Source organism: Chinchilla lanigera, unplaced genomic scaffold, assembly GCF_000276665.1.
Source record: "Chinchilla lanigera isolate Chin_1 unplaced genomic scaffold, ChiLan1.0 scaffold00045, whole genome shotgun sequence".
Taxonomy (NCBI): domain Eukaryota; kingdom Metazoa; phylum Chordata; class Mammalia; order Rodentia; family Chinchillidae; genus Chinchilla; species Chinchilla lanigera.
Window position 1 is genome coordinate 12,538,995 of NW_004955446.1, and position 13,412 is coordinate 12,552,406.

At 37.8% G+C, this 13,412-nt stretch overlaps 1 protein-coding gene across 3 annotated transcripts in view; it reads left to right on the forward strand.

Annotated features, from left to right (window-relative positions):
• Cdc20b (cell division cycle 20B) overlaps positions 1 to 12,403 on the forward strand; it is a 57,222-nt gene extending 44,819 nt beyond the window's left edge. For all 3 annotated transcript variants that reach the window (XM_005392708.2, XM_013518458.1, XM_013518457.1), the window contains 3 exons: positions 7,202 to 7,327; positions 8,210 to 8,327; positions 12,060 to 12,403. In XM_005392708.2, coding sequence (XP_005392765.1) covers positions 7,202 to 7,327; positions 8,210 to 8,327; positions 12,060 to 12,178 — 363 coding nt within the window. In that variant the 3' untranslated portion in view covers positions 12,179 to 12,403. The remainder of the gene's footprint in view (positions 1 to 7,201; positions 7,328 to 8,209; positions 8,328 to 12,059) is intronic.
• The last annotated feature ends 1,009 nt before the right edge of the window (positions 12,404 to 13,412 follow it).

The window sequence follows — 13,412 nt, forward strand, 5'->3', positions numbered from 1 at the left end:
GACCTTGCACTTGCCAGGCAGGCACTTATGCCACTGAGCTATATCCCCAGCCCCCTACATCTATTTTCATTAAAGAAATTTGCCATATAATTTCTTTTTAGTTGATTTCTTGTTTGGTTTTGGAATCAAGGTAATGCTTGCTTCCAGGAATGACTCTGACAGTAGTTCTTCCCTTTCATTAAAGAGTTTGAGGAGAATTGGTATTAAGTCTTCACTGAAGTTCTTGTAGAATCCAGCAGTAAATCCATTGGGACCTTGGCTTTTCTTGATAGTTTTTGTTGTTGAATTACTGCTTTAATTTCATTGCCTGCTGTTGGATTACTCAAGATTTTATATTTTGTTGGTTCTGTTTTGGTAATTCATATGTATTTGGGAATCTATCCATTTCTCTGAATTTGCCAGCTTATTAGAGTACAGGTATTCAAAGTAGTTGCAAATGATTTTCTGGATTTTGGTAGTGACTCTTGTGATTTCACCTTTTTCATTTCTAACTGCATTGATTTGATTCCTTCCTTCCTTCCTTCCTTCCTTCCTTCCTTCCTTCCTTCCTTCCTTCCTTTATTTATTCATTTGTTCTTTCCTTTGTTCCTTCCTTCCTGCCTTCCTGTCTTCTTCCCTCCCTTCTTTCTTTCTTCTTTCTTTCTTTCTTTCTTTCTTTCTTTCTTTCTTTCTTTCTTTCTTTCTTTCTTTCTTTCTTATAAAATTGGCTAAGGATTCCTCTATTTTTTTTATTCTTTCGAAGAACCAACCCTTTGATTCTTTGTATTTTTTTAAGTCTCAGTTTCATTAATTTCTGTTCTGATGTTTATAACTTCCTTTTTGTACTAGCTTTGGATTTGTATTGCTCCTGTTTTTGTCAGACCTTGGGGTACCTTCTTAGGTTATATATTTGGGCTTGCTCTGTTTTTCTGATGTGGGTATTCATAGCCATCAATTTCCCTCTTAGGACTGCTTTCATTGTATCTCATAAATTCTGGTATGTTATACTGGCATTATCATTTGATTGTAGGAATTGTCTAATTTCTTCCTGGATTTCTTTTGTAATACATTGACTATTTAAGAGTGTATTGTAACCACTCCTGCATGTCTTTTAGGTTTCCATTATATAGAATATTTTTTCCATCCTTTTATTTTCATTCTATGAATTTCTTTTTGGGTTAAATGTGTTTCTTGTAGTCAGCATACCTTTGGATTTTGTTTCTTGATCCATCCTGCCAAATTGTGTCTTTTGAATGGGGAATTGAGGCCATTTACATTGAGAGGTATTACTGAAAAGTATTGACTTATTCCTGTCATAGCATTATTTTCCTGTTGTTTACTTCCCCTTTCCACCCCTCTTCTATTTAACTGCTCATTCTGCCTGGTGTATTCATTCTATTAAATCTTTTGTCATTATTAGCTTCATTGTCTTTTTCTAGAATAACCTTGAGAATTTTTTGTGTGTTGGTTTTGTGGTTATGAATTTTTTTTTGGTGTGAAAATATTTTAATTCTCTATCAATTTTGAAGATAGTTTTGCAGAATATATTAATGTGGATTGGAAATTTTTTTGTGGGGAGGGCTTGAAACACTTCATTCTAAGCTCCTCTCGCCTTTAAGGCTTGTGTTGAGAAGTCTGCTGCAATTCTAATGGGGTTTCCTTTATAGGTGATCATTTGCTTATGTCTAACAGCTTTTAAGAGTCTGTCCTTTTGATGGACTTATGGGATGTTTTTACTACAGTGTCTCATGAGGAAGTTTTTTTCTGATTGTGGCTATGTGCGGTTATATATGCCTCATTCATCTGTATGGTAGATTCTTTCCCCATATTTAAAAAGTTTTTTGCTATTATTTTGATGAAGAGGATTTTTAAAATGTCAATTGTGCTGTCTTCTGATTTTTCACTCATTTCATTTAAGTATTCTCTGTGTCATCTAGCAGTTGTTTTATCAATTTTTCATGTTCTCAAGGTATCTCTGTATACATAGCCACTGACTTCAGAACCCTTCTAGTTCTTTTTTTTTCAGATAGGGTCTTGTTATATAGTTCAGGCTGGCCTTGAACTCACAATGATACTCCTGCCTCGGCCTCCCAAGTGCTGGGACCACCATGCCCAGCTCTATATCTTCTAGTTCTGATACTCTGTTCTCACAGTGATTGCTTCTTCTGCCCATATATTCAATAGGATTTGTAGTCTCCTGAATTTCTGTTTGATAACTTTTCATAGACTCTAATTCCTTGTTAAACTGGTCATTCATGCTTTATATAATTATGTTTAGTTCAGTAGGCTTTTCATTAGTACTTTCTGTAAACTTGCTGATCATTTTATTTATTATGACCATTATCTGTTAGGTATATTTTCTTTGAGCTTGCTGACCACCTTATTGATCTGTTTTAAAAAATCCTCTCTGTTATCTTTCTGAGTAATTTGGCCACCTGGCATTTTATTTCTCCCCCTTCAATGTTCCATGTATCAGTTTTGAAGAAGTTGGGAGTTTTGGGAAGCCTTTTGTTGGTTTCTCTTCTAGTGTTTCTATAGTTTTTCTTTTTCTTCCTAAGGTCTGTGGGTTAATTGTCATGGAGACTTTGTCGCAGTATGGCACTCTCTGTAGCTAGTGTCTGCTTTTCAGTGTTGCACTCTGGGCATGGGTAACTGTAGGACTTTGCCTCTATTCCAAGATCCAACCACCTTCATGTGTTTGGGAGGGGAGGATGCAGTATGTTTGTCCCACCACCCAATTTTCTGGGAATGGGCCACAGTATTGTTAATGACACAAAGGCTCTCCAGATATTGGCATAGAGAAAAAAAATTAATAGGAACAAATGTGCCACCTTGGCAATAACAATAATTCAGCAATAATAATAGCATCAGAAACAAACTGGATATAGATATAGTCTGAGAAACAATAATGTACCATCTTAACCATGGAACAGAAATCTATAATTATAGTATAAACCAGTGATCGTGAATCTTTGGAGACTGAGTCCCTGAATTACAACTCAAAACCTGCTTATTTATTGCAAAATGCCAACACTACCATTAAATCTGGACACTGGGGTTTTAATTTAGAAAAAATAACTGATATGTTAACATCCTTGTCTTAAAAGAAAAGCACAGTAACAGAGCTTTCAGTGATATAAATAACTTTTTATTGAAAGGTAGAAGTTTCCATTTGGCATGCTTTTGCACAATTAATGTGATCTTTGATGTATGCATGCTGATAATTTGTCAAACTTGGCTGGGCAGCTTGGTCTGCATGCCAACAGAGAGCATTCTCTGTGCCTGCTTTGGCAAGCAGACCATAGGCCTGCCATCATTAGTATAAATGCTAAGACAAACCAACTATTAACATAGAGCAAGTATCCACTGAATGCAACTATATCTCTGCCTATAATAGAACAACATTCAACAGTAGTAACATAGAATTAACTATCTAAAGATTCATAAAGCTTAATGATCCCACTAGTAAAGATAGAGGAGACAAGGAATGGCAGAATAAAAGAAGCAAAATTTGAGAAATTAATCAATGGAAGATGTGGAGGAGAGAAAAGTGAAATAGAGGATTCTAATGAAGAGTGAGAAGAAATTGATAGTATAAAATTAAAATAACTGAAAAGAACAAACCAGTAAAAGAAGAAAAAAGAAAACATAAAGCAAAATAGAGGAAAGAAAAAAAAATAAGAAAAAAAAGTTAGTAAGAGAAAAGACAAGAAGAAAAGGAGATACAAACCCCAACACCCCAAAAAACAAATGAAAAAAAACGAGAGAAACAAAATACACTGAAAAAATAGTCCTCTGTGTTTTTGTATATGTGCTGCTGAAGCAGGATCTTTCTCTATATTTCTGAAGGAGTGGTTTCTTCCCAGGAGCTTTACTCTTACAATCCAGCAAGTCATGATTTTCTTCCCTTAGCTTTAAGGCCTGTGTTCCCTGTGCTCCAGGAGCCCTGCTGTCCATATATAACAGATTGTGGCAACTATCCAAGCTGAGGTGGGTCCTTTCTCATGTTCGTAGATAGGAAAAGCATTCAGACCACTGGTCTCTGCTGAATGTAGGTCACAGAGTGGGGTTTCCAGCAGATTGTTGGACTTAATACCAGCACATGCAGATGCAGCCACTTCTGTAAACCACATTCAACTGGCCTATTTTCTCACTGTGGAAGGCAAGGCCTGTGTCCTTCCCAGCCTGAGCTTTAACTTCTTAGGAAGCTATGTCTAGCCTGTATCCAATCCATGGCTACCTCCCATAGCTATCTCTTATCCAGTCACTGTGGGTAGGTACCACTAGAAACACTGAAATGGAATTGTTTTGTGGCTCAGTTAAACAATTAACCCATTCCCAAAAAAGAGCACCTGATTAAACAGTCTCTGGCAAATGGCAAGCACTGCACTGGGTTTCTCTTCCAATTCTAGTGTGCTGTGAAGGAGTCACTTTCAGAGTATAATCCTATGCTAGTTTTGTAGTTTACAATTGGTGTGGGCTTTTCTTGGGGCTAGTGCTGCTGGCAAGTTTAGTAATTTTTCCTTGGATCTGCTGGCTCTCCAACATTACCTTCTCTCCTTGGGCATTGGCCTCATCCATGATCAGACTGGTCATTTGGTGCCTCTACTCTCCTATGCTGAGGGGAAACAAAACGGAGATGGCAGGTGATTGGAATCCATGGGTGTGAAGTTTGTTGAGGATGAATATGTGGCTCCATTGTCCAAGGGATATGGTTTTGTTGTCCAGATACTTCTTGTTGAAAAAAAAAATTGGTCTACTAAATGGAAGTCCTCTTGACAAAGGAAACCAGAGCAAACCAAGCTTCCAGGCAGGTAAATACAAGAGGAATCACAAGAACAGTCACTGTATTTCCTCACATTCACCATTAACTAGCAAATTCATGTAACCAAAGTAGACTTCAGAGGATGACATCTGTATTCATCTTCTCAAGGTGTAGCTTTTAGTTTTCCCTAAACTGTTTGTTTTTAGTAAGAGCTAGTTGGAAATAGAGTGTTCAAGAAACTGATTGTTAATAAATATAACAAATACTAATCTCCATCATGTAAAGAAATCAAGGTCCATGGACTCAGGGGAATTTCTGAGCCTTCTGAAATTGAATGCAAGCTTTTTTGTTTCATAGCCTCCTTTCCAGCCTAGTCAAAGGTGTGGGTGAATGGTTACTTGAAAACCACAAAGCAGGTAACTATGAAGTATAATTCATATCTAAGTATTTTACTTTGACTGAAAACATTATATTTACCATATTTCTTAAAATGTATATTCATTCACCATATAAAGCAGTTATTTTACTTTGAATGTAGTTTGGCTTATTAGAGATCCTTGTCTTCCTGGTACAAACTATAACCATAATTAATTGTCCAAGGTTTTAGTTATGGTATCTATGATGATTATCTATTGCTATGTAACAGATTACTCCAAAACTTAGCAGCTTAAAACAAAATCAGTTTTAAAATTTTTTTATGGCTTCCCTGGGTCAGACTTGGGAAAGGCCTGTCTGAATAGTTCTAATCCAAGGTTTCTCTTGAGATTGTAGTCAGTGATGGAAGCGGAAAGGGCTGGGGTTGTACTACTTGTTGGTCACCCAAGCATTCTTCCCCCTTTATGTACTTTCAGAGCTTCTCCACATTTCTCGAGCTTGGTTGGGCCTTCTTACAACGTGGTTTCCTTAAGCAATTGGCCTGGTGCTTTCAGGTGAAATGTGGCCATTAATAACCTAACATCAAATTCGCATACTGCCACTTTCATCACATTCTGTTGACTATAAGCTAATCACAAGTCCCCCTGGATTCAAAAGGAGAGGAGTTATATTCGACTTTTTGATAGAGGAAATAGGCAAAGTCCTATAAGTGTGGTTGGGTAGCATATAGTGTTGTAGCTGTCTTTTGAAAATATAGTTTGTTGGGCTGGGGATTTAGCTCAGTGGCACAGTGCCTGCCTGGCAAGTGTGAGGTCGTGAGTTCAATTCCTAGTACTGGAAAAAAACAAAAACAAACAACAAAAAAAGAAAATATAGCTTGTTATAGTCTTTAAAGTAGAGCAAGAACCAAAACCTACTCACGAAGGAATCAGAGTACAAATTCCATGTGAATGTTATTACAATTTTCCTTATTTTTAATAGATAACCAGGAAGAAATTATTATAGTTATTTGATGCTAGGCATTATAAAAATATATAACTGTTAGGAAAAGGTTATGTCTGCACTTTTGAACCTTGGAATTTACCCAAAATATTGGACAGAAACAAAAGAATTTGTTACTTTAAAAATAAATAAACAACATAAACACATAAAACCAAAAAAGTCCACTCCTCTGTAACAAACAAACAAAGCAAAGCAAAAAATCTAATCCTACACAAACCATACTAAAATAAAATTTAAAAAAAAAACCTGGGCTCAGTGTTAGAATAAAATTAATCGGCATTCAGCAGCGTGATGGATTATAAATGATAATTATGAAAAGTATATCAAATCATAGAAGACTTTATATACTAAACAATAGATGTAAACCCAGTGTTTGCTACTTCATAAAATATTTTTTACATACAGAAGCAGATATGTAAAAAATGAGGTTATTGAGATGGCTGATAAGTATAGGTAAATATAACTGAAATATTTGTTAAAAATAAATATAAAAGAAATATTTGTTAAAAGTTAGTTACTATTTAATTTTCAATAAAAATGTGAGATACTAAATCCTATTTTTGAAATTATCTATTGTCATTTTAAAATAAATTTGTTCTCTAAAATATATTACAACTTAAAATACATGAGATTTTAAATTGTAATTTGCTTGTAGCACTCTTATACTGACTACTAGCTGGACCCCATTCATGAACACAGGTGAATATACCAGAGAAAAGTGCATTTCAGAACCAAATTCTAAGGACATACATAAATTGTTTCAGAAGCCAATTTTTGCTCTAGAGGAGGATGCATTGCATGTGGTTTTTCAACTATGTTTTTGGGTAATTTTTCTATATTAAAAATATCCACAGCTATTGGCAGCTATTGAGGAAGAGTCTTGTTAGGTGCTTTCCTTTGTACAAATGGTTCCTACTCCCTGAAGTAATCTCTGCAGTTGCTCTTGCCTTTGGATAGGGGGCCTAAGAGAGCTCCCAGGGTTGGAGATCTCCGAGAATTTTGCTTATTGGAGTGCATCACATTTGTGAGCCCAACTTCCCTAAGGCTGATTTGTCTATGCTATTTTTTGAAACATTGAAGGCTATAGATTGGTGTCCCTGGCAGTCTAAGGTCCTTGCTATTGGAGGAGGAATGAAGGATGGATGCCTACATGTTTTGGACATAAGTAGTGGGAAGAGCATTCAGACTCCAAGCACAAACTCACAGGTAAACTTCTCTTCTGGAGTCTGCCTTCATCCTGATCTTCTAGAATTTTTTTTTTCTTTTTTTTTTTGGTACTGGTAATCAAACTCATGACCTTGAGCTTGCCAGGCATGCGCCATGCCACTGACCTACATCCCTGGCCAGAATCTTAGAAAAATAATTTATGATAGAGCATATTACTCAAACATGTTTCTTACCCTCCTGACTCTATAAGGAATTCCGGTTCTGAAGAGCTTCTTTTTTTGGGGGGTAAGAATCTGTTAATCTGTGATTCCAAAATTGATTTTTCTCTTCCCTCCCTCCCTGTATCTCTCCCTCCCTCTCTCTCTCTCTCTTTTCTCTCCTCTCCCCTCCTTTCTTCCCCTCCCCTCCCTTCCTTCCATCTCTTGCTCCTCTTCCCTTTTGCAAAGGCTCAGCTCCCTGGGTCCCGCTATCTGTCTTCCGTCTTGCTCCTTCCCTTCCCTCCTTTCCCCTCCCCTTCCCTTCCCTTCCCTTCCCTTCCCTTCTCTTCTCTTCTCTTCTCTTCTCTTGCCTTCCCCTGTCTTCTCTTTTTTCTGCATTTGTCCTCTTTCTCACTACTGCTTCAACTTGAAGTTGAAGTCTGGCCCATTTCAGTCTGTAAAGCTGAAGAATAGTCTGGCTATTTCTGGCCCATGATCATAGTTCACTTAAATTTACTCATTACACCTATACCTGTTTGTCTAATTCTTCCTTTGCTGGCTTGGGATAAATGTTATCAGAACTAATATAATTCTCCTAAACCCCCATTCCAGCTGTGACTGGAGGATGAGTAGTAGACAGAGTGTACTTTCTAGAATCAACTTAAATACATTCATAATGAATCTGAAATTGCTAAAATTCTATATTTTATGGTCATTATTGCAGATTTGTTCCTTACTCTGGCTACCTAAGACACAGGAGATTGCAACAGGCCAAGGTGCTCCACAGAATGATGTGACTCTGTGGACCTGTCCCACTCTGTCCAGGTCCAGTGGGTTTCTGGGTAAGTGGGGGATAAAATGCCATGTTACCTGTGGCAAAGTGAGCTGTCATTTATGGAACAGTCCCTAAGGGAAAGAATTTTCTTCTGCTGCCCTACACCCTCCCCACCTCACTGAGTATCTAGGTGAGTGTTTCTGAATTTGACTACACTTGTGTATCACTTATCTCCTTGCATATGTGTATGGATTATACAGGGGTCATCTTGGGCAGCTTTTGAACTCCAGTTCAGTTTTGAACTCATCTTATTTTGAAAAAAATACAGCAACATGGAAGACGAGGAGACAGTTTAGACATTGTTATATGTGTGAAGGTCACTAACAATCATGAGGCTTCTTCTGTGAACATCCGTCCTTTGAAAGCATACTGATACTCCTTTTTTTTGGTACTGTGATTGAACTCAGAGCCTGTGATTGCTAAATTTGTGTTCTACCACTGAGCCTGGATTACTATTCTCTCTCAATTTAATTCTACAAACTTTTTTGAATTCTCCTTGAAAGTAAGGCCCATGATGGTAAAGGCCCAAACCCTTTCCTCAGAAGCTTAAATTTGGAGTGCTTGTTAATAGTATATATAGAAGGGTAAAAATGGAAAAATGCATGTTACTTTGTGAGATTTTTGTTATTTATATGTGGTATGTATACATGCCCAGCTATAGGGCTACAACATAAAATATAGCTTTGACTGTGGGTTGGGGTCAGGAAGTTTGGAAAAATGCTATCCTAGATATGATCATATCTTTACTAAGCCTCACCCTGTTTACCAGAGTCATGATTCTTTGGGGGAAAATTTTAAAGAGGTCTCATCGACCTCACTATGGAAAAAAAAGATAATTTATAATTGTTCCTACCTACAAGGTCATTGTAATTTTTGATCTTTAAATGGAGTAGTTAACTTTGTAACTTGCAGGTGAGACCTGGCCTTTGAGTTGGCTTGATCAGTCCCCAGCAAATGTGTCAATTTGTGGCCTCATTTAGGACAGCACCTGCATGAAGAACACAAAGCTTTCATGGCTTCCAGTGCTCTTAGAATTGGGGAACTTAAGCCCAAAAGGGGACATTTGCCCAAGATAAGGATGACATTTGCCACTGTCCAGTAAGTTAGGTTGTCACTGATGTGAGAAGAGAACTTCAGGAAGACCTTTGCTGATCTAGGAATATAGCTCAGCAGCACAGCATCTGCCTGGTAAGTATGAGGTCCTGAGTTCAATTTCCAATAGAAAAAAAAAAAAAGAAAGCCTTTGCTTCACTTTAACATACATGATAGAAAGTGAAAAGAAAAAAGAAAGTGAAGTATTTTTTGCTTGTTAGTCTCAGTCTCTGCTGAGACTCTTACGGTATAAGGTTATGTCTCAAATTCCTGCTCTAAATTGAATTAAAAAAGACTCTTTCCTTGGGCTTAATTTGAAAGTAGTATTTTAATACAGGGTGTAGAAATGTAAATGTAAAGAACCACGTGCCTGGGGCTCCCTGGCAGAAGTCAATGCAAATGTCTGAGTTTTTGGTAAGAAGATTTCTAAGTAACCATTTTCTCTGTGAACCTAGGACTGCAAATATATTAATATTTCCATAAGAGAACTTTGTGCCCAGTAACACAGGAAAGAAAGTAGCAAGAATATTTAGAGAACAAGGGAGGAGTATCTTAGAATTATCCTTTGTTTAGCCCTTAAAAATAGCTAAAATGGTACTTGCTAATTAAACAGCCTATTAAGTATACACATTTTCTATTTCTGAAGAGTTACTTCTTGCTTCTAATGAAAAGTTAACTTTCTTATATTTGTTTTAGTGTAGTTAAAATGAACAAGTTAGATGGATATACTAACAAAATTAGATTTTAAAATAAACTGTTTAAAACAATTTAAAAGCATTAGCATAATATTTTGTGTTTATTATTTGAAAACAACTATATCAAGTTGTTTTTCATTTAAATTTTAAATTAGAAAAATAGGCAGTGGCTCTCAAGAGAGATTCTTCTTTGCTCTGGAGGTAGAGTTTGATCTAATGGTTAGAGAACCAACTAAGACTCTAGCTCTGGCTCATGCCATTAATTAGCTGTGTGATTTTGTGCAAGACATTTGATATCCCTAAATCTTTTCATCTATAAAAGAAGGGGACTGCATTGTTTCTATGTGTCTAACTTTATTTACCAACATCCCTAGGGCCAATCCCATGTTCCCCTTGGGGGATCTCTTATTGATCTCTTATTGATGTGTGTGTGTGTATTGTGTGCATGCAATGTGTGTGTATTATGTGCACACAGATAGACACAGAGTATTAGAACTGATATGTGTATTTGGGAAAAGTCCCCAAGTGGCTAAAATATGTCTCCTTCAGGAGTGAAATAGTAAACACACTTCTGGTGAGACTCTTACAGTATAAGATTATGTCTCAAATTCCTGCTCTAAGTTGAACTGTAAGCAGTACGGGTCCTGTGAGGAGGTGACCACCCACCTGATTTGATTTTAGTTGTGCCCCCAAATGCCTTCCAATTCAAAATCTGTCTGACATCCACCATCCTCCCAGCCCCAGCCTCATTTTGTGGGATCATCTTTGCCCATTTGGGCCTAAAGTTTGCATCACTGAAGTGATTATCAGATTAGGCTAGGTTTTTTTCAGAGCATTTTCCAAGGTACATCAGTCCCTTGAGATGTCAAATCAAGAGGATGATGTAGTCAAATAAGTCTGAGAAATGCTGCCTCTTATAGTCTCGTCTCCAAAACAGTTACAATGCACATAGCATTCATAAAAGTAAGAAGTCCTGAAATAAGGAAACATGTTTAATTTTATGAACTCAGAGCTCCCAAATAATGTGAACATTAAATGGTCTATTCACTGTTACTATCTGTTAACCTCACCTAAAGCTATTGTGCTACAGAATGTTCTTTAGGAATAATTAATAAAATAACAGGAGGGACATTGTTCCTGTAAGTTCATAAGTGAGACTCATGCATGCTCTGTGGGAGTGTTTTGGGTCCTACTGTGTTAAGGTGCATCAGTTTTCTGATTACGTAGTTTCTTGGAACCTGAGTCCTTCAGGGATGGTTTTGAGGGGCAAGATGGGAATGGGTGGCAGGCACCCAACAAAGGCATTCCATATGTGTTGGTAGCTTAACAGCAAATAGAGTTAATAGCGATATGAGGCTTGAATGGTAAGGTAAATAGGGAGGCTAAAAAAATAGCCTCTCTAGAGATATCCATGGTAAGTGTCTAAAGCCTGTGAAAATGACCTAATTGAAACAAAAGGTTTGAAGAGATAATTAAATTAACGTTCTTGAGATTGTCTTGGATTATTCAGGTGGGCCCTAAATCCAATGACAAGTATTCTTATAAGGAAAACAGGAGCAAAGACACACACAGAAGAGGAAGTGACTAGGAAGCAGAGATAAGTATGTAGTTTCAAATCAAGGATTGTCAACAACTGCTGGAAACCAGGAGAGGCGAAGCACAAAATCTTCCCTATATCTTCTTGTTTTCCCATCTTCATATTGGGAAAGCATGTTTCCCTTGTTTTTAGCCACGTGCTTATGGTCATTTGTTATGGGAGCCACAGATGCTGTGGGGCAAGAGCACTGGGGGAGAAACGCTGAGCGCAAGGTCAGCCACTGGGAGTGATGCGTGAGGCAGGTAGGGGAAGCCCTTCATCCTGGGACAGGATGTGGGACCACATTTCTGGCTGCTTGTACTCCTCAGGAATTGTGCTTGAATGTGGAAACCCACTATGTTCCTTCTTCTTCCAGGCCACAAAGGCAGAGTGCTGCACCTGGCTTTGAGTCCAGACCAGACTCGGGTGTTTTCTGCTGCAGCAGATGGAACAGCTTGTGTATGGAAGTACCGCCGGTCACCCAGCGCCTCCTAGTTTCATTGCTAAGAGAGGACAACGATAACAGCTTTTCTTCTCCATGTGAAAATGAGTATCAAATGTGATGAAGCGCTCTTCCCAACGTGAATGGCTGCTCTCTGACCTTTTTTCTCAGTCTTTTTTATTCACTGGTTTCTCCCACTGCATTTCCCAGAGATTGTTTTGGACTTCTTTTTCTTTCTCTCCCTCCTCTTTTCCCTTCCTTTTCCCACCTTCTCCTCTTCTGCCTTCTGCTCTTTCTATTCCTTCTTAAAGATTCATTTTCACTGTTTTAATCAGAATAATATCTATAGCAAAGATTTTTAAATACTTCTTTCACATCTGATGCTTCTAAATTCTAACCTCATATTTTGGACGCCTCGGGATATTTCCTTTTTCAGACCCTTTACCATCGTTAGATCAAACTCAGAATGTTGAAAACATAACTCATTCCCTTGAGAGACATTTGTTAAAGTCCTCCTATATGCTATATGTTCTATAAGCATGCTTATTCTTTTCTCTTAAAATGAGCTATTCTGTAGGTTCCATTTCCCCTCTGTCTTAGTCTGTTTTCTGCTGCTATAACAGAATACCCGAGGCTGGGTGATGTGCAAACAATAAAAGTTTATCTGACCATGATTCTGGAGGCTGAGATGTCCAAGAGCATGACACTGACACCTGGTAGGGGCCTTTGTGCCATGACATCCTATGGCAGAAGGCAAAAGACAGGAGAGCATACACAGGAGACCAAGAGGGCAAAAGAAGATCTCTTTTGTAACAAGACTACTTTCATGATAACTAACCTACTCCCATGATAATGACATTAATCTGTTCATGGATTTTTGTTAGGCTTCAACTTTTATTAGGCCTGATCTCCCAACACTATTGCAGTGTGGATTAAGTTTCCAATACATACACTTTGGGGATACATTTGAACTACTGCACTCTTAATGGGTTCATCCTTATCCTGGTCACCCAGCTTCCTGAGTATTCCATCCCATTCTTCCTTGGTTTAGTCCTTGTTCTCCTTTATCTAGGCATGTCTGGATGTATAATGGCCAGTCTGTTCTAAATGCTTTCTAATTAATTCTCTTGTCTGTAGTGTATTGCTAGGTTACATCTCTGAAAGCACTGTGCTAATGCCATCAGTCCCTGCTCATAAACTCTCAGTGACACTCTATTACTTAAACCCCTGGGCATCAAACTCTGGAGTACTGATCCCAGGACCCGAAATTGAGGCTCCTATTCTTGT